The sequence below is a fragment of the Oncorhynchus mykiss genome, chromosome 7, assembly GCF_057628025.1.
Source record: "Oncorhynchus mykiss isolate SJ-2025 chromosome 7, ASM5762802v1, whole genome shotgun sequence".
NCBI lineage: Eukaryota > Metazoa > Chordata > Actinopteri > Salmoniformes > Salmonidae > Oncorhynchus > Oncorhynchus mykiss.
In genome coordinates, this window is record NC_143028.1 from 68,301,445 (window position 1) to 68,325,696 (window position 24,252).

Here is a 24,252-nt window from a genome sequence, read left to right on the forward strand (position 1 = left end):
GAGGAGGTATAGTGTGGTGGTGCTTTGCTGGTGACACTGTCTGTGATTTAAGTAGAAGTCAAGGCAAACTTAACCAGCATGGTTATGACAGCATTCTGCAGTGATAAGCCATCCCATCTGGTTTGCGCACAGTGGGACTATCATTTTTTTTCATCAGGACAATGAACCGAAACACACCTCCTGTAACGGTTTTCTAGGTGTGAAGGAGAGTCGGACCAAAATGCGGCGTGTAGATTGCGATCCATGTTTATTGTGACTATAGCAACACGAATCTAAATACAAACAGTGCAAAATAATAAATGTAATGAAAACCGAAAACAGCCTAAACTGGTGCAAACTAACACTAAGGACAATCACCCACAAACACACAGTGAAACCCAGGCTACCTAAATATGGTTCCCAATCAGAGACAATGACTAACACCTGCCTCTGATTGAGAACCATATCAGGCCGGACATAGAAATAGACAAACAAGACATCCAACATAGAATGCCCACCCAGTTCACGTCCTGACCAACACTAAAACAAGGAAAACACACACGAACGATGGTCAGAACGTGACAGTACCCCCCCTCCAAGGTGCGGACTCCGGACGCACAACTTAAACCTATGGGGGAGGGTGTGGGTGGGCATCTGTCCGCGGTGGCGGCTCTGGCGCTGGACGTGGACCCCACTCCATAACAGTTTTAGTCCACCTCCTTAGCGTCCCTAGATAGGTGACCCTTCTTAATGACAGCTCGGGACAGAGGGTCAGCTCGAGACAGAGGGGCAGCTCGGGACAGAAGTAGCTCGGGACTGATGGGTAGCACAGCACTGAGAGGAAGCTCAGGCAGGTAGTTAGATCCGGCAGATCCTGGCTGGCTGGCGGTTCTGGCAGATCCTGGCTGACTGGCAGATCTGGAAGAGTCTGGCCGACTGGCAGATCTGGAAGAGTCTGGCCGACTGGCAGATCTGGAAGAGTCTGGTCGACTGGCAGATCTGGAAGAGTCTGGTCGACTGGCAGATCTGGAAGAGTCTGGTCGACTGGCAGATCTGGAAGAGTCTGGTCGACTGGCAGATCTGGAAGAGTCTGGTCGACTGGCAGATCTGGAAGAGTCTGGTCGACTGGCAGATCTGGAAGAGTCTGGTCGACTGGCAGATCTGGAAGAGTCTGGTCGACTGGCAGATCTGGAAGAGTCTGGTCGACTGGCAGATCTGGAAGAGTCTGGTCGACTGGCAGATCTGGAAGAGTCTGGTCGACTGGCAGATCTGGAAGAGTCTGGTCGACTGGCAGATCTGGCTGCTCCATGCTGACTGGCAGCACTGGCTGCTCCATGCTGACTGGCGGCCCTGGCTGCTCCATGCTGACTGGCGGCCCTGGCTGCTCCATGCTGACTGGCGGCCCTGGCTGCTCCATGCTGACTGGCGACCCTGGCTGCTCCATGCTAACTGGCAGCTCTGGCGGCTCCTTGCAGACTGGTAGCTCCTTGCAGACTGGCAGCTCTGGCGGCCCCTGGTTGACTGGCGGCGCTGGCGCTGGGCTGACTGGCGGCACTGGCGGCCCCTGGCTGACTGGCGGCACTGGCGGCCCCTGGCAGACGGGCGGCACTGGCGGCTCCTGGCAGACGGGCGGCGCTGGCGGCGCTGGGCAGACGGGCGGCGCTGGCGGCGCTGGGCAGACGGGCGGCGCTGGCGGCGCTGGGCAGACGGGCGGCACTGGCGGCGCTGGGCAGACGGGCGGCACTGGCGGCGCTGGGCAGACGGGCGGCACTGGCGGCGCTGGGCAGACGGGAAGCTCCGATGGCGCCGGGCAGACGGGAAGCTCCGGCAGAGGCGCCGGGCAGACGGGAGGCTCCGGCAGAGGCGCCGGACAGGCGGGAGGCTCCGGCAGAGGCGCCGGACAGGCGGGAGGCTCCGGCAGAGGCGCCGGACAGGCGGGAGGCTCCGGCAGAGGCGCCGGACAGGCGGGAGGCTCCGGCAGAGGCGCCGGACAGGCGGGAGGCTCCGGCAGAGGCGCCGGACAGGCGGGAGGCTCCGGCAGAGGCGCCGGACAGGCGGGAGGCTCCGGCAGCGCTGGAGAGGAGGAAGGCTCTGGACGGATGGGCCGGAGAGACAGCCTGGTACGGGGAGCTGCCACCGGAGGGCTGGGGTGTGGAGGTGGTGACGGATAGACCGGGCCGTGCAGGCGCACTGGAGCTCTTGAGCACCGAGCCTGCCCAACCTTACCCGGTTGAATGGTCCCGGTCGCCCTGCCAGTGCGGCGAGGTGGAATAGCCCGCACTGGGCTATGCAGGCGAACCGGGGACACCGTGCGCAAGGCTGGTGCCATGTAAGCCGGCCCAAGGAGACGCACTGGAGACCAGATGCGTAGAGCCGGCTTCATGGCACTTGGCTCGATGCCCACTCTAGCCCGGCCGATACGCGGAGCTGGAATGTACCGCACCGGGCTGTGCACCCGCACTGGGGACACCGTGCGCTCCACAGCATAACACGGTGCCTGCCCGGTCTCTCTAGCCCCCCGGTAACCACAGGAAGTTGGCTCAGGTCTCCTACCTGGCGTAGCCATACTCCCTGTTAGCCCCCCCCCAAGAAATTTTTGGGGCTGCTTCTCAGGCTTCCATCCGCTACGTCGTGCTGCCTCCTCATATCTGCGCCTCTCCGCTTTCGCCGCCTCCAGTTCTTCTTTGGGGCGGCGATATTCTCCTGGCTGAGCCCAGGGTCCTCTTCCTTCTAATTCGTCCTCCCATGTCCATACCTCCTCTTTGGGCTGCTCCTTTGGGCGGCTACACTCCCCTGGTTTAGCCCAGGGTCCTCTCCCGTCGAGGATTTCCTCCCATGTCCAGAAATCCTTATTGCGCGTCTCCTCGCGCTGCTCCTGCCTGTTGACACGCTGCTTGGTCCTTTTGTGGTGGGTGATTCTGTAACGGTTTTCTAGGTGTGAAGGAGAGTCGGACCAAAATGCGGCGTGTAGATTGCGATCCATGTTTATTGTGACTATAGCAACACGAATCTAAATACAAACAGTGCAAAATAATAAATGTAATGAAAACCGAAAACAGCCTAAACTGGTGCAAACTAACACTAAGGACAATCACCCACAAACACACAGTGAAACCCAGGCTACCTAAATATGGTTCCCAATCAGAGACAATGACTAACACCTGCCTCTGATTGAGAACCATATCAGGCCGGACATAGAAATAGACAAACAAGACATCCAACATAGAATGCCCACCCAGTTCACGTCCTGACCAACACTAAAACAAGGAAAACACACACGAACGATGGTCAGAACGTGACACCTCCAGGCTGTGTAAGGGGTATTTGACCAAGAAGGAGAGTGATTGAGAGGTGCATCAGATGACCTGGCATCGACAATCCCCCGAATTAAACCCAATTGAGATGGTTTGGGATGAGTTGGACCGCAGCGTAAAGGAAAAAAGAAAATCAGCCAACAGCATATGTGGGAACTCCTTCAAGACTGTTGGAAAAGCATTCCTCATTTTCTATTTCAACGTTATTTAACCAGGTAGGCCAGTTGAGAACAAGTTCTCATTTACAACTGCGACGTGGCCAAAATAAAGCAAAGTGACAAAAAGCAACGCAGAGTTACACCTGGAATTAACAAACGTACAGTCAATAACACTATAGAAGAATCTGTACACAGTGTGTGCAAATGAAGCAAGGAGGTAAGGCAATAAATAGGCCAAAAGTGGAGAAGTAATTACAATTTATCAGTTTACACTGGAGTGATATATGTGTAGATGAGGATGTGTAAATAAAACATTTAAAAAGTAGAAATACAACAAAAACAAATATGGGGATGAGGTAGGTAGTTCGTTGGATGGGCTATTTACAGATGGGCTGTGTACAGTTCCAGAGATCGGTAAGCTATTCTGACAGCTGACGCTTAAAGATAGTGAGGGAGATATAAGTCTCCAACTTCAGTGATTTTTGCAATTCTTTCCAGTCATTGGCAGCAGAGAACTAGAAGGAAACGTGGCCAAAGGAGGTGTTGGCTTTGGGGATGACCAGTAAAATATACCTGCTGTAGCGCGTACTACGAGTGGGTGTTGCCATGGTGACCAGTGAGTAATATTGAAGCTGATTGAGAGAATGACAAGAGTGGGCAAAACTGTCATCAAAGCAAAGGGTGGGTATTTGAAGAATCTCAAATATAAAATATATTTAGATTTTTTTAACACTTTGGTTACTACATGATTCCATAGTTTTGATGTCTTCAATATTATTCTACAATGTAGAAAATTGTAAAAAAAAGAATTAAGAAAACCCTTGTATGAGTATCCAAACTTTTGACTGGTACTGTATACCTGGAAGTGAGTCGATGGTGAAGGTCTGGAAGCCTTTCACCACCATCTCCCCCACTCTGAAAGGGTGCTATCTCAGATACGAAGTCCCTGATGGCCAGTTTAGACAGGTTGGTGCCCCCTGGAGGCCGAATGTTGTGGGTGAGCAGGAAGAACGTCAGATGGGGGAAATCAGTCCCCGCCTCCACCTGTGTCCCAAAGGATCATATAGATAATAGTGCAATGGGAAATATGAGGACATGAGAGAGAGAGAGAAAAATATATATAGTGTTGAGGATATGATAGCTGTGAAGTCTTCCACTTTGACTACAAATGTCGCGTGGGCACACGTATAGACTACCACAAAGCCAGTCTACATGAACAGTAACAAGCAATAAGCAAAGGAAGCCTGTCCGTTACACAGTCAAAAGGATTTACCTGGGCAAATTTGTGAAATGTGAGTCCAAACGCTGATGGCTGTGCATCACTCTGAAAATAAAGGAGAGCCGCACCTTCTAGGAGCTCAGATGCAAAAATGTAATATCCTCAGGGTATAATCACAAACACTTCGGGATGAGTCGTTTATATAGTGTCAAAAGACACACAGGTGTCTAATCACGGCCAAGAATGGCCTAATATCATTGATTAATTCTCAAATATTAAAATGGCATACAAAGAACAGCATACAAAAAACACGTGGATAGCAAACGATCATAGATTCATTTTAGACTACACAAGCTACAAACAATTACAATGGCAAAGTCACAAAATACTTATTTAACTTAAAGACTCTTGCTCCCTTCGGTCTCAACATAGACTTTGATCTGAAGCCATTCTTGTGATTATTGTGACTTTGCCATTGTAATTGTTTGTAAGCTTGTATGAATGGCATGGAGTTTCATGATGGGTTACATTGTTGAACCCATACAAATTAAAGGGGAGATGTTGTAGACGTTGCATCCGAAATATATGCCTATATTCTAGTTGAAAATAGAGAATACAGTGACTTCCATGAAGAAATGTACCTGAAGAATTTGTTTGTGTCCTAAAACTTTCACTACTTCTGAAATCCATTACATCTTTCATCCTCCTGCTACTGTGACTGAAAGTTGCACATACAACGTCAACATTGTAATTGTTCTCTGATAACACGACATTGTGCTATATTATATAAAACAAATGTGTCAAGGAAAATAGACAAAAAACAGTAGGCTAAACAGTTTGCCCACTGTAAAAACCCTGGTCATGGAAGTTGGTCATCCAAACTTGCTTGAAGACTTCCCCAAAACTATGAAGAAAATGACAAGCTCCACCCTAATGTGCGTATCGTCAAATCTGTTCAATAATTGGTTGAATACGCCATCTGTGAAACATTGACACTGTTAATCTAAAAAAAAGGTACTTTGTAACCTTGGTGCCTTAGTATATTGTTGTTTTGTTATTTGCTGTGTCATACCTCAAGTCATTACTTTCTCTACCATAAAAAGGTTTTAGAAGTAACTTTTAGGGTTGTTTTCTGTAGTGCAATGCTGTGCGATGTTTATCCATGATCAGTTTGAGTTGTTGTCCTGATTCATTCTTTCAGACATAGCCTAAAATCTTTTTCTGGAGAAATGCGTGTGTTTTTCGGCTATTTTCTTCCATTGCACCAGGGATTTATCAAAAAATGAATGACCAGGATATGATTACTGAATGCTCCAATGACGTCTTGGTTCAGTTTGCTGAATCTCTGCATATATTTACAGGATATGTATGCGGGGGTTTTCTGGAATCATAGCAGCAGCCCTTCTGTATGTGTTTAACCTAAAGCCTATGCTTCTAACTCGACAATAAGTTTGTAAAGGTGATTATTATTAGTTTGTGTCATAGCATGTTGGTTGAAATGGTCAAATACTGCACTGAGAATACTAACAGCAATATTCATTAACAGTACAGGCATATAAGCACACTATTTGGCAAACATCAATGTAATATTAGCACTATTTAAACCAATGCGTTGTAACTGTTTAACTTTGGGTAGGGGGCAGAATTTTGACCTCCGGATGAAAAGCGTGCCCAAAGTAAACTGCCTTTACTCAGGCCCAGAATATACTAGTGTAACGGCTAGCTAGTTAGCGGTGGTGCGCGCTAAATAGCGTTTCAATCGGTGACGTCACTTGCTCTGAGACCTTGAAGTAGTGGTTCCCCTTGCTCTGCAAGGGCCGTGGCTTTTGTGGAGCGATGGGTAACGATGCTTCGTGGGTGACTGTTGTTGATGTGTGCAGAGGGTCCCTGGTTCGCGCCCGGGTATGGGCGAGGGGACGGTCTAAATTTATACTGTTACACTAGGATATGCATATAATTGGTAGATTTGGATAGAAAACACTCTAGAGAAAATAATGTATGTGAGTATAACAGACCTGATATGGCAGGCGAAACCCCGAGGACACTTTTATTATAGCACTTTAATTATAAGGCCAAGTCCTCCCAGATTGCAGTTCCTAGGGTTTCCACTAGATGTCAACAGTCTTTGGAAAGAGTTTCAGGCTGGTTTTTTGAAAAAAAATGTACTTTTTCTTGGTGGCTTCCATTTTGGCTGTAGTGTTTCCAAGCGCATGGAGGAGAACGTGTTCTTTGGTATTTTTCTCAGGCAAAGAAAATAACAATTCTCCTTCTTGAATTTTGTTGTTTATTTGTGTATTAGGTTACCTAAAGTTTATTAGTAACATTTGGGATTCGTTTTGTATGCATTTTGATGGAGGGAAACTGGGTGGATTTTTGACTGAAGCGTGCCAGCTAAACTGAGTTTTAATGGATATAAAGAAGGACATTATCGAACAAAAGGACAATTTGTGATGTAACTGGGACATTTTGGAGTGCCAACAGAAGAAGATCATCAAAGGTAAGGCATGTTTTATATCGCTATTTCTGACTTTCGTATCGCACCTGCCTGGTTGAAATATGTTTTTCATGTGTTTGTATGCGGGGCGCTGTCCTCAGATTATCACATGGTTTGCTTTCGCCGTAATGCCTTTGTGAAATCTGACACAGCAGCTGGATTAACAAGAAGTTAAGCTTTATTTTAATGTATTACACTTGGGATTTTATGAATGTTAAATATTTATAATAATTTAGTTTGAATTTGGCGCTCTGCAATTTCACCAGATGTTGTCGAGGTGTCCCACTAGCGGCACGCCTTTCCCAAACAGGTTTTAACAACTTAAAGTCAGGAGTAGTCCTTTTGAATACACCTCGATAAAAATCTATCGTTCTGCCCCTGAACAAGGCAATTAAAATCTAATTGTATTGGTCACATACGCATGTTTAGCAGATGTTATAGCGGGTGTAGCGAAATGCTACCCACCGTTCCCTGGGCGCCAAAGACGTGGATGTCGATTGAGGCAGCCCACCGCACCTCTCAGATACAGAGGGGTTGGGTTTAATGCGGAAAACACATTTCAGTTGATCAACTGACTAGGTATCCCCCTTTCCATATTCATGTAATCTATGCACTGATAGTTGAACTGTCTTCCTTTCCACCAGGGCTATGATGCCAGAAGACTGTTTGAGGGAGACGACCTGGATAGGGAGAACAACCAAAGTGACTGTGTCAGCAAGAAGAGATTGAGATAAACGTCAGCTTCAAATGAGAACAAGTGTTTGTTGTTTGAAAAACTAAACCATAACATACAGTATGTGTAAATAAAAGCTGATTTGGCTTTCATTGACTTTCCATAACAATTCACTGTGTTTATTAATTTATCAGGAAAAGAAGAAGCCACGCTTGAACAGCGATGTGGCTGCTTTTGCATCACAGGCAAAGGTGGTGTACCCCATCAACCAGAAATATAGAGTAAGATCCTTTATTTAACCTTTATTTAACTAGGCAAGTCAGTAAAGAACAAATTCTTATTTTCTAATGACGGCCTACCCGGACAAAGCTGGGCCAATTGTGCACCTCCCTATGGGACTCCCGAACCTGGCTGGTTGTGATACAGCTTGGGATCAAACCAGGATCTGTAGTGAGGCCTCTAGCACTGAGATGCAGTGCCTTAGACCGCTATGCCACTCGGGATATCTGTTTATATTACAGACTTCATACCACAGAAGCTATAAAAGGTTCTAACCAAATCTATCCAGATTGTAACCCTAATTGGAAGGTAATTTTGCCTTCATTCCAAGAGCATGGGATGGGGCTCAAGGGATAGTTCAGCACAAATACCTATTTTATTTCCCTTTCCTTGAAAGCAGTCTATGGCTGAATTTTCCATTTTAAGAAGACCACATTAAATAGGACTGAATACATCTGGCAAACTTTGACTTTGATGCGAACTGTCCCTTTAATGTCAATTCCCAATGACAGCCCTTAGCGGATGGAGCCTCCATCCCATCGCTGCACGAGCACTCCAAGCTTCCCATCCTCCCCAAAGGAGTGTCCTCATCTGACTCTAGCGGGGTCACTGAGCCATGGCCAGGACGATGATGACAGCAGCCAGTTCATCTCCTCGCTGGTCCCCAAGAGCCTCCAGAACGAGAGTTTCACCCGGGTGGCCCACTACCCCCACACAGTCTCTCAGACAGGGTGAGCTGATGTGGGATAGATATTCAGTTAAAGGGATAATTCAGAGAAATTACAAATTAAGATGTGTTGTTTCTTACCATGAAATCAGTCTTCACTCTTAGAAAAAAGTGATCCAAAAAGGTTATTTGCCTATCCACATGGGAGAACCTTTTTGGGTTCCATGTATATTCCATATATATGCTTGTAAATACAAGCTGTTTCTAGTGTAGCTGTTATCATTGTAGATTTGAGTGCAGGATCAGCCGATACTGTCTGGCTCTGCAGGAACATGCAGCAACACTGTTCACAGGTCCTGAAGGAGAAATGTGTGGTGGGTGACCTCTTTATTTCATCACACACTAGCAAACTATTTATAATGCTAACTGTTCATAATGCATTGACTGACTGGTCTGTTGTGACAAAGCTCTTAAAAGAAAATGAGAAAAAAAGCGAGAATGGACTACCTACATGTGTATTTATCCTACTGTTTTTACCAAACTAAGCCAAATATTCATAATCTGTTATGAATTCTCTTATAGTGCCTATTATATCCCCATATAGCATTATAAGACATGATATAAGCTTTTTTTTGTCAATTTCTATCAATAATACTTGCTATGTAATGTCAAATCAAATAAAAATGTATTTGTCACGTGCCGAATACAACAGGTGTAGTAGACCTTACAGTGAAATGCTTACTTACAAGCCCTTAACCAACAATGCAGTTTTAAGAAAATACCTAAAAAAGTAAGAGATAAGAATAACAAATAATTCAAGAGCAGCAGTAAAATAGAAGCCTCTTGGACCTAGACTTGGTGCTCCGGTACCGCTTGCTGTGCGGTAGCAGAGAGAACAGTCTTTGAATAGGGTGGCTGGAGTCTTTTACAATTTTTAGAGCATTCCCATGACACCGCCTGGTATAGAGGTCCTGGTTGGCAGGAAGCTTGGCCCCAGTGATGTACTGGGCCGTGCGCATTACCCACTGTAGTGCCTTGCTGTCAGAGGCCAAGCAGTTGCCATTCCAGGCAGTAATGCAACCCGTCAGGATGCTCTCAATGGTGAAGCTGTAAAACCTTTTGAGGATCTCAGGACCCATGCCAAACCTTTTCAGTCTCCTGAGGGGGAATAGGTTTTGTCGTGCCCTCTTCATGACTGTCTTGGTGTGCTTGGACCATGTCAGTTAATTGGTGATATGAATGCCAAGGAACTTGAAGCTTTCAACCTACACCACTACAGCCCTGTCAATGAGAATGGGGGCATGCTCGAATGGGGGCATTCTCTAGTTGCAGAGGGAGGTGTTTAATCCCAGGGTCCTTAGCTTATTTTTTATTTTCAAATATTTTTTGAACCATGCCTCGAACAAAGGAGATCTCAGAAGACCTAAGATTAAGACTTGTTTACTTGCGTAAAGCTGGATATTGTTACAAAAGTATCTCTAAAAGCCTTGATGTTCATCAGTCCACGGTAAGACAATTTGTCTATAAATTGAGAAAGTTCAGCACTGTTGCTACTCTCCCTAGGAGTGGCCCTCCTGCAAAGATGACTGCAAGAGAACAGCGCAGAATGCTCATTGAGGTTAATAAGAATCCTAGAGTGTCAGCTAAAGACTTACAGAAATCTCAGGAATGTGCTAACATCTCTGTTGACGAGTCTACGATACGTAAAATACTAAACAAGGAGAATGTTCAGAGGAGGACACCACGGAAGAAGCCACTGCTGTCCAAAAAAACCTTTCTGCACATCTGAAGTGCACCTGGATGTTCTACAGCGCTACTGGATAAATATTCTGTGGACAGATTAAACTGCAGTTGAGTTGTTTGGAAGGAACACCCAACACTATGTGTGGAGAAGAAAATGCACAGCACAGCACACCAACATCAAAACCTCATCCTAACTGTAAAGTATGGTGGAGGCAGCATCATGGTTTAAGCAGCCTCAGGGCCTGGACAGCTTGCTATCATTGACAGAAAAATGAATTCTCAAGTTCTCCAAGACATTTTGCAGGAGAATGTTAGGCTGTCTGCCAATTTAAGCTCAACGGAAGTTGGGTGAAGCAACAGAATGGCTTCAACAGTAGAAAATACACCTTCTGTAGTGGCCCAGTCAGAGTCCGGACCTCAACCTGATTGAGATGCTGTGGCATGACCTCAAGAGAGCAGTTCACACCAGACATCCCAAGAATATTGCTGAACTGAAACAGTTTTGTAAAGAGGAATGGTCCAAAATTCCTCCAGATCGTTGTGCAGGTCTAATCTGCAACCACAGAAAACGTTTGGTTGAGGTTATTGCTGCCAAAGGAGGGTTCACATAAATCCAAGGGTTCACATACTTTTTCCAGCCTGCACTGTGAATGTTTACACGGTGTGTTAAATGAAGACATGAAAACGTATAAAACATTGTCTACGTAGTAGACTAGCACAGTCAAACCTTTCAACCCGCATAGTATGTAATTCACATTATACAAATTGAACCACCAAGTCTGAACCATATTATTTGCTCAGACAAGTAAGATGTGATTTAAATGGGGGGAATTAAGTTTATGGGGAAATGTAAAAAAATACATCTTGAAGATTGTGGGAATTTTTTTTCGAAAAAGATCTTAAAGTTTGGTGGGAAACTGTAAGTACTGTACGTGTCGCTCCACAGACAAAGGGCTTTAGCAAACAGGTGGAGGCCTTCTGCCAGAGACTGCTGGGCAGGTCCAGTATTCTCCCCAGAAATGAGGCCCAGGATGTTATCCACACCCTCATCCACTGTCTCCTATTGGTGACCAGTTGACTGAGACTCAGGCCGCAGACATGAAGGTGAGAAACTGTAAGAATGAGTCAAAATAAGGGAGAGACATCATCTCTACTCAATACATTTCTATCTGGACGTTCTGTAACGTCTGTAAACTCTTCTGAACAGGCCCCAGGTTTCACTCATCATGGGTCGTATTCATTAGGTACCAAACTGAAGAAAATGGACTGAAACAGGGAGGGATAACCTGGACTTGTTCAATAAGAACCACTTGTTTTTGCTTTCCATTATAAAACGTTTTGCTACGGTGTGCCTTAATGAATACATCCCTGTTTTAATACTGTTTGTTTGACTCGCTCTAGGTATGGCATACACGTATCCAGTTTTATAGGCTTCTCAGATCTAGCTACACAAGTGAATTTAAATTTGATCAAATGTATTCATAAAGTCCTTTTTATATCAGCAGTTGTCACAAAGTGCTTATACTGTAACCCGAACTAGACCCCAAAGACTTTGCAAAAACAAAAGCAATGCCAAGGCGGTAAGGCTTGTTTCTAGATCCATATCTCTCTTTCCACCGGCTCTCCCAGAGGACACAGGAGAAGCTGCTGTGGTGGGAGGAGCTGAAGGGTGTGTTGCGGGCCAAGCAGGCCCTGCTCCGGCGGGAGGCATCCCCCAGACAGGGCCTAGTGGCCCGGGGCCTGGAGCAGCTGACCAGTGACGGACACCTGACCTTCGCCACCATGGATGAGACCCTGCCCGAGCTGCAAGCTGCCCTGACCGATGGGCTCCAGTACTGCAGTGAAGGTGACTCGTGACGCAGACACAGATGCATACTCGCAGGAGCATGCACACTCACACACACACGCACACGTTTTTCGTTAATCTGTATGTGCACTGCTAACCGGGGGATTCCTGGCACATTGTTCTCGCGGGCCACCAACTTCAAATAGCCAACCGGTGAAGCAAAGAAACTGGTGTGTGTTTTTAACAAAATAGTGACCTCCTTGAATTCAATATCAGGTCAAATATTGTGTAGTAGATTAGCATTCTAGTTCATGTGAAATCAGTACCCAGAGGGTAGAATTTGGAACATAGTATCATAATGACGTCTTTGCAAGCAGTTATGCCCACTGGGAAGTTGTGTAATTCTGTAATACCCTGCTGGACGTCCCTCCTGAGGAATATGGTGGCAATCTTTCAGTATTATGTGGCCTAGTTCCTCATCTTAAATGAACTGGTGTCTTAAAATATCCCATTTTACAGCCTCTTCTCCATTGCTAACAAGATTGAATCAAATAAATGTATGGAAGTCTCAAGTGATTAGTCTTTGAGAGCACCAATGCAAACCAAAATAAAATATAATTGTATAGTAATACAGTCTTGACATAGGGAAAGGGGGATATCTAGTCAGTTGTCCAACTGAATGTGTCTTCCACATTTAACTCTCTGAATCAGAGAGGTGCAGGGGCTGCCTTAATCGACATCTACGGTGCCCAGGAAACAGTGCCTTGCTCAGGGGTCGAACGGCAGATTTTTACCTTGTTAGCTCGGGGATTCGATCCTTCAACCTTCCAGTCATTGGCCCAATGCATCCAACCACTAGGCTACCTGCAGCCCCATCATAAGTACATTTGTAGTAATGAAATGTACTACTAGACTATAAATGGTAAGTGCATAATGATACACAGAAGAATGAAGTGAAATGTGTTAAACTGGTCATATTCTGTGCCGAATCAGCAACTTGGGATCAAAACTACATGTTGCAGAATGCAGAATAAAGACCAAGGAACTTCAGTATGAAAAGTGCAAGAAGATCAACTCCAAGAAGAAGAAGCTCTTGAGGACTCAAGCGAAGGAGAGAAGCCGTGTCTTGGATTCTGCACAGACTCACAGTGACCCACAGAAATTTGTGAAGGTCAATATCTCTCTTTTAGTAGGCTCATTCGTTCCCTGTCATATGTCCAGTGCTACAACAATAGTAGTAGTAAACTACTGCTCACATTGATATATTCAATCACTTCACTTTAAAGTCTACTTTGGATGAGTGCCACCTCTGTGTAAGTCTATAACAGTTATCCATCTCATTACATTACATTGTTAATTGCTCCTGATAGCTGCATGCTCCAGGTTTAACAGTTAAATTTTCCTCTCCAGTTGTATCAAGAGCAGGTAGCCTAGTGGTTAGAGTGTTGAGCCAGTAACTGTAAACGTTGCTAGATCGAATCCCTGAGCTGACAAGGTAAAAATCTGTTCTGCCCCTGAACAAGGCAGTTAACCCACTGTTCCTAGGCTGTCATTGTAAATAAGAATTTGTTCTTAACTGACTTGCCTAGTTAAATTTAAAAAAACAAAAGAAGCAGAGCAGTGACTTGGAGCTGCATCAGGGTGGTAGAGTGGCAGTCTGGGGTTTTTGGAGGGTAGTTTGTCATTAATGGTACACTACATGATCAAAAGTATGGGGATACCTGCTCAGTTGAACATCTCCTTCCAATATCATGGGCATTAATATGGAGTTAATCACCCCTTTGCTGCTATAACAGCCTCCACTCTTTTGGGAAGGCTTTCCACTATATGTAGGAACATCGCTGTGGGGACTTACTTCCATTCAGCCACAAACGCATTTGTGAGGTCGGGCACTGATTTTGGCGATTAGCCCTGGTTCGCAGTCGGTGTTCCAATTCATCCCAAACTTGTTTGATGGGGTTGAGGTCATAGCTCTGTGCAGGCCAGTCAAGTTCTTCCACACCGATCTTGACAAACCATTTCTGTATGGACCTTGCTTTGTGCACAGGGCATTGTCATGCTGAAATAGGAAAGGACCTTCCCCAAAGTTAGAAGCACAGAATTGTCTAGATGCTGTAGCATTAAAATTTCCCTTCACTGGAACTAAGGGGCCTAGCCCGAACCATGTAAAACAGCCCCAGACCATTATTCCTCCTCCACCCAACTTTATAGTTGGCACTATGGATTGGGGCAGATAGCGTTCGGCAGACTAAAGATTTGTCCTTCGGACTGCCAGATCGTTAAGCTTGATTCATCACTCCAGTGTATGCGTTTCCACTGCTCCAGAGTCCAATTGCGGTGAGCTTTACATAACACCAGCCGAAGCTTGACATTGCGCATTGTGATCTTAGGCTTGTGTGCAGCTGTTCGGCCATGGAAACCCATTTCATGATGCTCCCAACTAACAGTTCTTGTGCTGTCGTTGCTTCCAGGGGCAGTTTGGAACTCGGTAGTGAGTGTTGCAACCGAGGACAGATGGTTTTTATGCACTTCAGCGGTCCTATTCTGTGAGCTTGTGTGGCCTACCACATTGCGGCTGAGCACTGTTGCTCTTAGACATTTCTACTTCACAGTAACAGCACTTACAGTTGACTGGGGCAGCTCTAGCAGAGCAGAAATTTGTTGATCTGACTTGTTGGAAAGGAGGCATCCTATGATGGTGCCACGTTGAAAGTCACTGAGCTCTTCAGGAAGGTCATTCTACTGACAATGTTTGTCTATGGAGATTGCATGTGTCGTGACTTTACTTTCATTCATCTGTTATTTATCTAATCAACTAACTATTTTTAATTGTTACCTGATTAAATTAATTATGTAACAATTGACTCATTAGAATTTGGGGCACCAAGAGAGTAGTTCTTTAAAGAGTTACAATCTCCCAAATTAATCTCTAAATGTCTTATCATTCATAAACAGTCAACTTATTAATCATAACCTTGTATCATATCATCATTCTGAACAGACGTAACCTCCTGTATCTGCAAAAGTACTACACAAATTGGTTTAATTATTTATTTACTAGCTAACTAAATGGTAACACAGGATAAACATACACTTAATAAATTAGAAACAGGTCACTAGCGGACTGACACAATTTGGTGGCTTGTTACAAAAGAGGAGGGCAGAGAGGGACAGAGACATAATACTTTGGTACGTTTAGAAACTACTCTCACAGTAATCATATACTTTGTACACGAACCACCGCCCGTTTGAAGTAAGAAATCATGAATGTATTTACATGTAAATGCCTTGGTTCTTCGTGTATACATGTCGGGCCAGGCCGCCTTGGAAATGAAGTTCAGCCTCTGCTGTCGTCCGGTATCCGGTGACAGAGTTTATTCTACTTCCATTCTCTACTTCCAAATAAGATGCTTATTTGAAGATAGGCTAGCCAGCCGTGTCAATGGTTATCAGCGGGGTGATGAGAATAGCATACTAAGGTGATTTGAGAAGAGTAGTAGAATTGTCCCACTTAAATTTGCTTCTCTAGATACTTTAGTTAGGACAGCTAATCAGCAGTACCAGTGATTCTCCAGGAGGTGACTTTATCGTCTCTACCTCGTGTTGAGATTCAGAGTTCAAACCACTTTGGATGTGAGCTGCAGCTCCACGTCTTTCTAGTCTGATATGTTCATTCTTAACCCACTTTTTTTATACAGTTCATTCGAAAGGGCGGTTCTGTCAGGCTGACACACTCTCTGACCTCACTCAAGGGGGCGGTGAATACAGTTATAGTTTCTAAAATCAGACCCCTCTCTTAACAAAAACACTCATCATATTTCATGCACAACGCATCGGAAGGACACTTCACACATATAGTGTGTGTACTTTTCATTACACAGTATATCCTTTATAACATTTTTAATGACATCACAAAATAACAACCGAAATGACATTATTATTCTTTAGGTCGCCTCTGACCATTCCCTATGTTCTACGTTAGAAATCTTTTTTCCAGTATTTGTTTTAGAAAGTGTTAGAGTTTTGGTGGGAAAAGTGTCTGTGAAACAAAGGCACATTCCTGTGGTGATCATTGGAGAGGGAGATATGTGAATGTTCTGTCCTTGATTTACAACAGGGTGTGAGCTGTCAACTCCCACCAGTTCCCTTATCCCCTCTCTGTGGGTGAGATAGGTTCTGTTGGAAGTGATTTGTTGCTAAGCTGATCTGACCTATTTGGATCCTTACAGGACAGTCATGACACATGGCTGGCTGTGTGCTCGATTTTATACAACTGTCGGGTATGGCTGAAATAGCCAAATCCACTAATTTGAAGGGATGTGCACATACTTTTGTATATATAGTGTATTTCGTGTAGCACCCACCTAAAGTCACAATATGACAACATGATGTCACAGTCACAACACAATCAGAACGATTGGGAACTATTTCGCGCTGGGAAGATTATTACATGACACCACCCAACCTTTTAACCTATTGTATGTGTTTTGTACTGTTTACTTCATTCTACCCTGTCAAAGAGGTTGAGGAATCCCCTGGTTTTTGTCAATTGATATATCCTAGCCAATAGCCCCAAGCAGTCAGCATTCGCCTTGTAGCTCTGGTCTTTCTTATTTCTCATGGTATATCACCCATGCTTTTGTATCTCCAGAGGCATCATGCCAGACCAGGATCAGAGGCTATGGTTGGATCAAGATGGTGACCTGGCTGCACTGCTGCAGCAGGCAGAGGCCAATGCCAAACGGCAACTGGAGGGCCTACGGGCTCAGCTGGAACAAGATGGACAGGTAGGAATTCTTCCAGACCTAGAAATGTAATGAATAGAGCTGACTCGATTTCTTATTTGACCTGACAGACATCCTTTCTGCTCAATACATTTCTCTCTGGACGTTCTGTAACATTACAGTCCACTGAACTGAGGCCCCAGGTTTATCTCATCATGGGTCGTATTCATTAGGTACCAAACTGAAGAAAACAGAATGAAACAGGGAGAGAATACCTGGACCAATAAGAACCACTTGTTTTTGCTTTCCATAATAAAAAGTTTTGCTATGTTGTGCCCTAATGAATACGCCCCTGGTTTTAATAGTGTATTTCTGTTTGACCCAATGTAGGTATGGTGTGAGGAGGTGGCCCTGGCCTGCCTCAGACACCTAGATGAACAGCATTCCTCAGAGGCATGGAGGTACGCGCTGAATTTCTAATAACTAACATAACAAGTCAGTTGAGAACAAATTCTTATATATAATGACAGCCTACCCTGGCGACGCTGGGCCAACCTTGCGCCACCCAATCACAGCCAGATGTGATACAGCCTGGATTTGAACCAGGGACTGTAGTTTGAAACTGAGATGCAGTGCCTTAGACCACTGCACCACTCGGGAGCCCACCAGGGAGCCACATCAATCCATGCTTTTGCCTGGCAGGTGTGCCAAAATATATAATAGAATATTCATCATTGACAACTTAATAGATTTAATACAATGTGTTTAATGTACATAATATGATTCAGTGTCTTTGAAATCAATGACAAGATATGCATTTGGACATATTGACCTATCACCATTCTGTTCTATTTTGTTCTGTTCTATTATATCCCAGCCATGATGGGATGTTGATCAAGAAGAAACAGTAACTACTGCTGGCTGTGGTGCAGAGGCACTTTTTGGCCGAACACTTCTGCCTGAGGATCTTGAAGGAGATGAGGCTTCAAGCTTCAAGCTCAAGGTGCTGTCTCAGAGTGACTTCAGGTCCCTGCTGGCTCTAGTGAACTAGACCCAGGCAACAGTCAGCCCAACCAAGACGAAAGCTCAGCATCAGGTCCAGTAACACTTACATTTACAACAATAATAAACTATACTGAACAAAAATATAAACAAAAATGTAAATTGTTGGTCCCATTTTCCATACGCGTATTTCTCTCAAATTGTCTGCACAAATTTGTCTACATCCCTTTTAGTGATATTTCTCCTTTGTCAAGATAATCCATCCACCTGACAGGTGTGGCATATCAAGTAGCTGATTAAACAGCATGATCATTACACAGGTGCTAGGGACAATAAAATGGCCACTCTAAAATGTGCAGTTTTGTTACACAACACAATGCCACAGATGTCTCAGGTTTTGAGGGAATGTGCAATTGGCATGCTGACTGTAGGAATGTCCACCTGAGCTGTTGCCAGAGAATTGATTGTTTATTTCCCTACCATAAGCCGCCTCCAACGTTGTTTTAGAGAATTTGGCAGGTTGTCCAACCATCCTCAACACACAGACCACTTGTAACCACACCATCCCAGGACATCCACATCTGGCTTCTTCACCCGCGGGATCGTCTGAGAGGGGTGGCTGGTCTCAGACGATCCCGCAGGTAAAGAAGCCAGATGAGGATGTCCTGGCCAGCTGATGAAACTGAGGAGTATTTCTGTCTGTATTAAAAACATACTGATTGGCTGGGCCTGGCTCCCCAGTGAGTTGGCTCCACAGGCCCACCAATGGCTGCGCCCCTGCCTAGTCATGTGATATCCATAGATTAGGGCCTAATGCATTTATTTCAATTGACTGATTTCCTTATATGAACTGTAACTTAGTAAAATTGTTGAATTTGTTCCATCTTGCGTTCACATTTTTTCCCCGTTTATTTCTTACAACAATACGGAGATGAAGACGTTAGTTTTGTCCAGAGTTTCTCAGTCCATTCCCAGGGGGTGCACATTTCTGTTCCATCCCAGCGCAAACATGTCTAATTGCCTAGCCCTTGATTAGTTGAATCAGGTGTGTTAGTGGACACTCTAAGATCCCCCCCAAGGAATTAATTGACAAACTGCTTTAGAGGCATTCACTGAGTATACAAAACATTAAGAACACCTGCTCTTTCCATGACATAGACTGCCCAGGTGAATCTAGGTGAAAGCTATGACTCTATATTGATATCACTTGTTAAATCGACTTCAATCAGTGTAAATGAAGGGAAGGAGACAGGTTAAATAAGGGTTTTTAAGCCTTGAGACAATTGAAACATGGATTGTGTATGTGTGCCGTTCAGAGGGTGAATGGGCAAGACAAAATATTTAAGTGCTTTTGAACAGGGTATGGTAGTAGGTGCCAGGCGCACCAATTTGTGTCAAGAACTGCAACACTGCTCGGTTTTTCACGCTCAACAGTTTCCCGTGTGTATCAAGAATGGTCCAACACCCAAAGGACATCCAGCCAACTAGACACAACTGTGCAAACCATTGGCGTTACCATGGACCAGTATCCTACTGGAATGCTTTCGACACCATGCCCTGACTAACTGAGTCTCTTCTGAGGGCAAAAGGGGGGGTGCAACTCAGTATTAGGAAGATGTTTCTAATGTTCGCTATACTCCGTCCAACTATGGCTCTGTTTGAGACTGTCAAGGTGTCCCTGTCACCTTGTCACTGTGGTCTGTCACCCACCTCCCTATGTCTCCATCTCTCCCTCCAACAGGATCTCAGTGCCAGAATCGCCAAGACGCACCTGGGACTGGAGACGCAGCTGATTGGCCACAGTTTCAAGCATGAAATTGGAGATGGGGGCAGAGCTCCTGCAGGCCAACTCCCAGCTGCTGGTGGGACACGCCCTCAGCCAGGGCCTCTGGCAGCAGATGGATCAGGCCTCTCCCAGGTCCCCGCCCCAACCTGACCACAGCAGGAAGGTACCAGATCTTTTGGCCTCATCCAGAAATAATCACTTGGCCACTGTTCCCTAAACTCGGTCCTGTGGACCCCAAGGTGTGCATGTTTTGGTTTTTGCCCTAGCACTACACAACCGATTCAAATAATCAAAGTTTGATGATGAGATGATGATGTGCTGGGTTTTCTCGATGGATTTTTGTAGAAGCACTTTGTGACATCTGCTGATGTAAATAGGGCTTTATGAAATACATTTGATAGATTAAGTTAGCTAATTATTTGAATCAGCTGTGTTGTATTAGGGCAAAAAACAAAATGCACACCCCTTAGGGTCCCCAGGGCCGAGTTTGGGAAATGCTGCCCTAGTCCCTACCCCCTAGGCCAGACATGGGAAAACTACAGCCCATGTGATCATTTTGGATTAAAGTTGAATGACCAAAACCAAATAGAAATGAGGGACCTAGGCCTATATGTGTTTTAATAACCAACCATTTGGCATAGATGGGATATGTGATCTATTCTCATTATTTATGCTTTGTGTATGTGTAGAGCCAGCTGACGGTGGTAGCCTCGGAGTGTATATGTGACCAGGGATTCGCTTAGTGCTCTGGTCACCAGCTACTAGTCTCAGATCAAAGACATCACCAAGGGCCTTCAGCAGCAGCACTCTAACAGGGGCAAAGATGAGATCTAGATTATATTATAAACTGGGTGGTTCGAGCCCTGAATGCTGATTCGCTGATAGCCATGGTATGTCAGACCGTATACCACTGGAATGTCAAAACATGTATTTTTACTGCTCTAATTACGTTGGCAACCAGTTTATAAGAGCAATAATGCACTTCGGGGGTTTGTGGTATATGGCAAATATACCACGGCTAAGGGCTGGCTACACACAATACCCCATAATGACAAAGCAAAAACAGTTATTTTGAATTTTTTGCAAATGTATAAATAAATAAAAAATAATAATATATTTACATAAGTATTCTGACCCTTTACCCAGTACTTGGTTGAAGCACCTTTGGCAGCGATTACAGCCTTGAGTCTTCTTGGGCATGACTGCTGTATTTGGGGAGTTTCTCCCAATATTCTCTGCAGATCCTCTCAAGCTCTGTCAGGTTGGATGGGGAGCGTCCCTTCACAGCTATTTTCAGGTCTCTCCAGGGATGTTTGATCGGGTTCAAGTCCAGGCTCTGCCTGGGCCACTCAAGGATATTCAAAGACTTGTCACGAAGCCAATCCTGCGTTGTCTTGGCTGTGGGCTTAGGTTCGTTGTCCGGTTGAAAGGTGAACTTTCGCCCCAGTCTGAGGTCACTCCTCCAGAGTGATTTTCATCAACGATCTCTCTGTACTTTGCTCCATTCATCTTTGCCTCGATCCTGACTAGTCTCCCAGTCTATGCCGCTGAAAAACATCCCCACAGCATGATGCTGCCATCACCATACTTCACTGTAGGAATTGTGCCAGATTTCCTCAAGACGTGACACTTGGCATTCAGGCCAAAGAGGTCAATCTTGGTTTCATCAGACCAGAGAATCTTGTTTCTCAAGGTCTGAGTGACTTTAGGTGCCTTTTACTGAGGAGTGTTGCCTGTCTGGCCACTCTACCATAAAGGCCTGATTGGTGGAGTGCTGCAGAGATGGTTGTCCTTCTGAAAGGTTCTCCCATCTCCACAGAGAAACTATGGAGCTCTGTCAGAGTGACCATCCGGTTCTTGGTCACCTCCCTGACAAAACCCCTTCTCCCCCAACCGCTCAGTTTGGCCAGGGAGGCCAGCTCTAGGAAAAGTCTTGGTGGTTGCAAACTTCTTCCATTTAAGAATGATGGAGGCCACTGTGTTTTTGGAGACCTTCAATGATGCAGGCATTTTTTGGTACCCTTCCCCAGATCTGTGCCTTGACACAAACCTGTCTCAGAGCTCTACGGATAATTCCTTCAACCTCATGGCTTGGTTTTTGCTCTGACATGCACTGTCAACTGTGGGACCTTATATAGACAGGTGTGTGCCTTTCCAAATCATGTCCAATCAGTTGATTTTACCACAGGTGGACTCCAAGTTGTTGAAGCATCTCAAGGATGATCAGTGGAAACCGGATGTTCCTGAGCTCAATTTCAAAGTCTCATAGCAAAGGGTCTGAATGCTTATGTAAATAAGGTATTTCTGTTATTATTTTTTAGAATAAATTTGCAAACATTTCTAAAAACCTGTTTTCGCTTCGTCATTATGGGGTATTATGTGTAGATTTAAAAAAAATCAATTTTAGACTAAGGCTGTAATGTAATAAATGTTGAAAAAGTCAAGGTGTCTGAATACTTTCCGAATGCACTGTATACCACACCCCGTCGGATCTTATTGCTTAATTCTACTCTACTCTATTTGAGTTGAATGGGGGCGTTTCATGCAGACAGAATAAGCGCACTGTCCGTAAGGGCTAAATCCTAACTAGAGATACTATGGCCTTTTCTCAATTGCATAATCCTCGCGTCCTTTCTCCTTGTTGCCTTCTCAAAACTCAATGGATGAAAAGCCAGAGGTCCCTTCCCTCTGACCTATCTTACATTCGGTTTTGAGAAGGAGACGAGGAGAGAGGAAGCAAGGAGTATGCAATTGAGAAAAGGCTACTGTATGCATAACTCAAAATTTAATGTAACTCACGCGTCTTCGATTGATTGAATTTTGGCATAAAGTAATACGGCTGTCACTGTCACAGAGGGTTGGGAACGACAGCTCTCAGATTAACAAGGCCCTGCTGAAGGAGCTGGTCAACTGGGGGAGAAAGCCCATGTCCACTGAGTTTCACCAGAGGTACTGTTTCTCTACTAATCATTTGCTGTTAACATATTTTATTTCTTTGTATTCTCTCTTATGTGTTGGCATGCCAACAAACAAACACTAGTTGGCTACATTTTAAGCATGTGCTGATTAAATACTGTATGTACAGACCTGGATTCAAAGAGTATTTGTTAAATACTCTTGAGTGTTTGATTGAGCCTGCCTGGGGTGGGCAGGGTTTGCACTTTTTGTAGTATTCCCATTGGTTACATTGCAGCCAGGCAACCTCAATCAAGTGCAGCCAAAGTTCACATAAAAAAGCTAAATAAAACAAATATTACTTCAATCCAGGTCTGATGCTGTGAATATATTATACAGAGAAAGGCTCACTCTTTTTTCATTGCACACGACAAGTAATCCTTATATAGAGTTGAACTGCAGAAGAAGAGGATGTTGGAACAGTATGACTTGGAGCTGGACGTTGCGTGTGAAACTTTGAGAGCAAGAAGTTATCCCAGCAAAAAACATGGAGAAATTCAAAGGACAGTTACAGGTAAGAATCACTCTATACAACCTGAATGACATTGTGGTTCTTGATTAGGATAATTTAGATGTGAAAGCAGAGTGTTCATAAGAGTTGGCAAATATTTTATTTGAAGAATGATATATAGTTTACTAATGGTTAACAAACCATTTATGAAAAAACAGTAAATTACCAGCCTTACCAACAGTTACATAATGCATTTTTGTGTTTACTCCATCAGGAGGCAGAAGAGGCCTTCATAGCTAAACTGTCTGCCTTAGCCCGGATCCCACTATCCTGCAAAGAGCTTGACACTGAGGATGACATCATAGGCAAGGACTTGCTATACTACATACACTACACTACATTTTTGCTGTTTTCATGTGAATGTAACCTTTTTTAAACCTCTTTATGTACATTTTTTAATGTTTTATTTACTCTGTGGAGGAGGGTCATTGTTTCAGGGACACTGTAGAAGGACAGAGTAGGACAGGGTTAGCTGACCTTCTCTAGTCACTCGTAGGCTCAGTCACTGGTATACTTTCATTTACAAAGCCATTTTGGGTTCACTGCCTTTTTATTTGGGCATTTTTATTGTTCAGAAATATGGTGGGTACTCTCTTCGTTCGCTGGAGATTATCCTGCTAACTGTTCCACATGTCCGAGCTGAATTTGGTAAAAGCGCTTTTATGTACTCTTGCGCCATAGTCTTGGAACGCCTTACAAAATACTTTTAAACTGGAAGAACTTATCTCGATTGGTATTTTTAAATCACTGATGAATGACCTTGAGACTGATTCCCTGAATCATGTTTTTGATTTGGTGTTTTTGATTTTGTTATACTCTTGTGAATTCTATGGTTTTTACTAGATTACTTGTAGATTTTCATGTTGTTTGTCTGTCATTTTTGTAATGACTTTGGTGCTGCCTATCTTGGCCAGGACGCTCTTGAAAAAGAGATTTTAAATCTCAGTGAGCCCTTCCTGGTT

The 24,252-nt window shown here is 44.5% G+C and overlaps 1 protein-coding gene and 1 pseudogene across 2 annotated transcripts in view; one reads left to right on the top strand and one right to left on the bottom strand.

Moving 5' to 3' along the window:
* The first annotated feature begins 5,719 nt into the window (after positions 1-5,719).
* LOC110529027 (evC complex member EVC-like) lies at positions 5,720-23,830 on the top strand (annotated as a pseudogene). The gene is made up of 15 exons (XR_016497503.1): positions 5,720-6,119; positions 7,809-7,961; positions 8,032-8,118; positions 8,629-8,847; positions 9,072-9,322; positions 11,473-11,630; positions 12,156-12,372; positions 13,335-13,562; positions 16,966-17,099; positions 17,427-17,497; positions 19,620-19,987; positions 20,514-20,641; positions 22,617-22,773; positions 23,169-23,293; positions 23,505-23,830. The product of XR_016497503.1 is annotated as an evC complex member EVC-like (transcript).
* LOC149982653 (uncharacterized) overlaps positions 23,724-24,252 on the bottom strand; it is a 101,769-nt gene continuing 101,240 nt past the window's right edge. The window contains exon 4 of the mRNA XM_090242229.1: positions 23,724-23,732. Within this exon, the coding sequence (XP_090098355.1) occupies positions 23,724-23,732 (9 nt within the window). The remainder of the gene's footprint in view (positions 23,733-24,252) is intronic.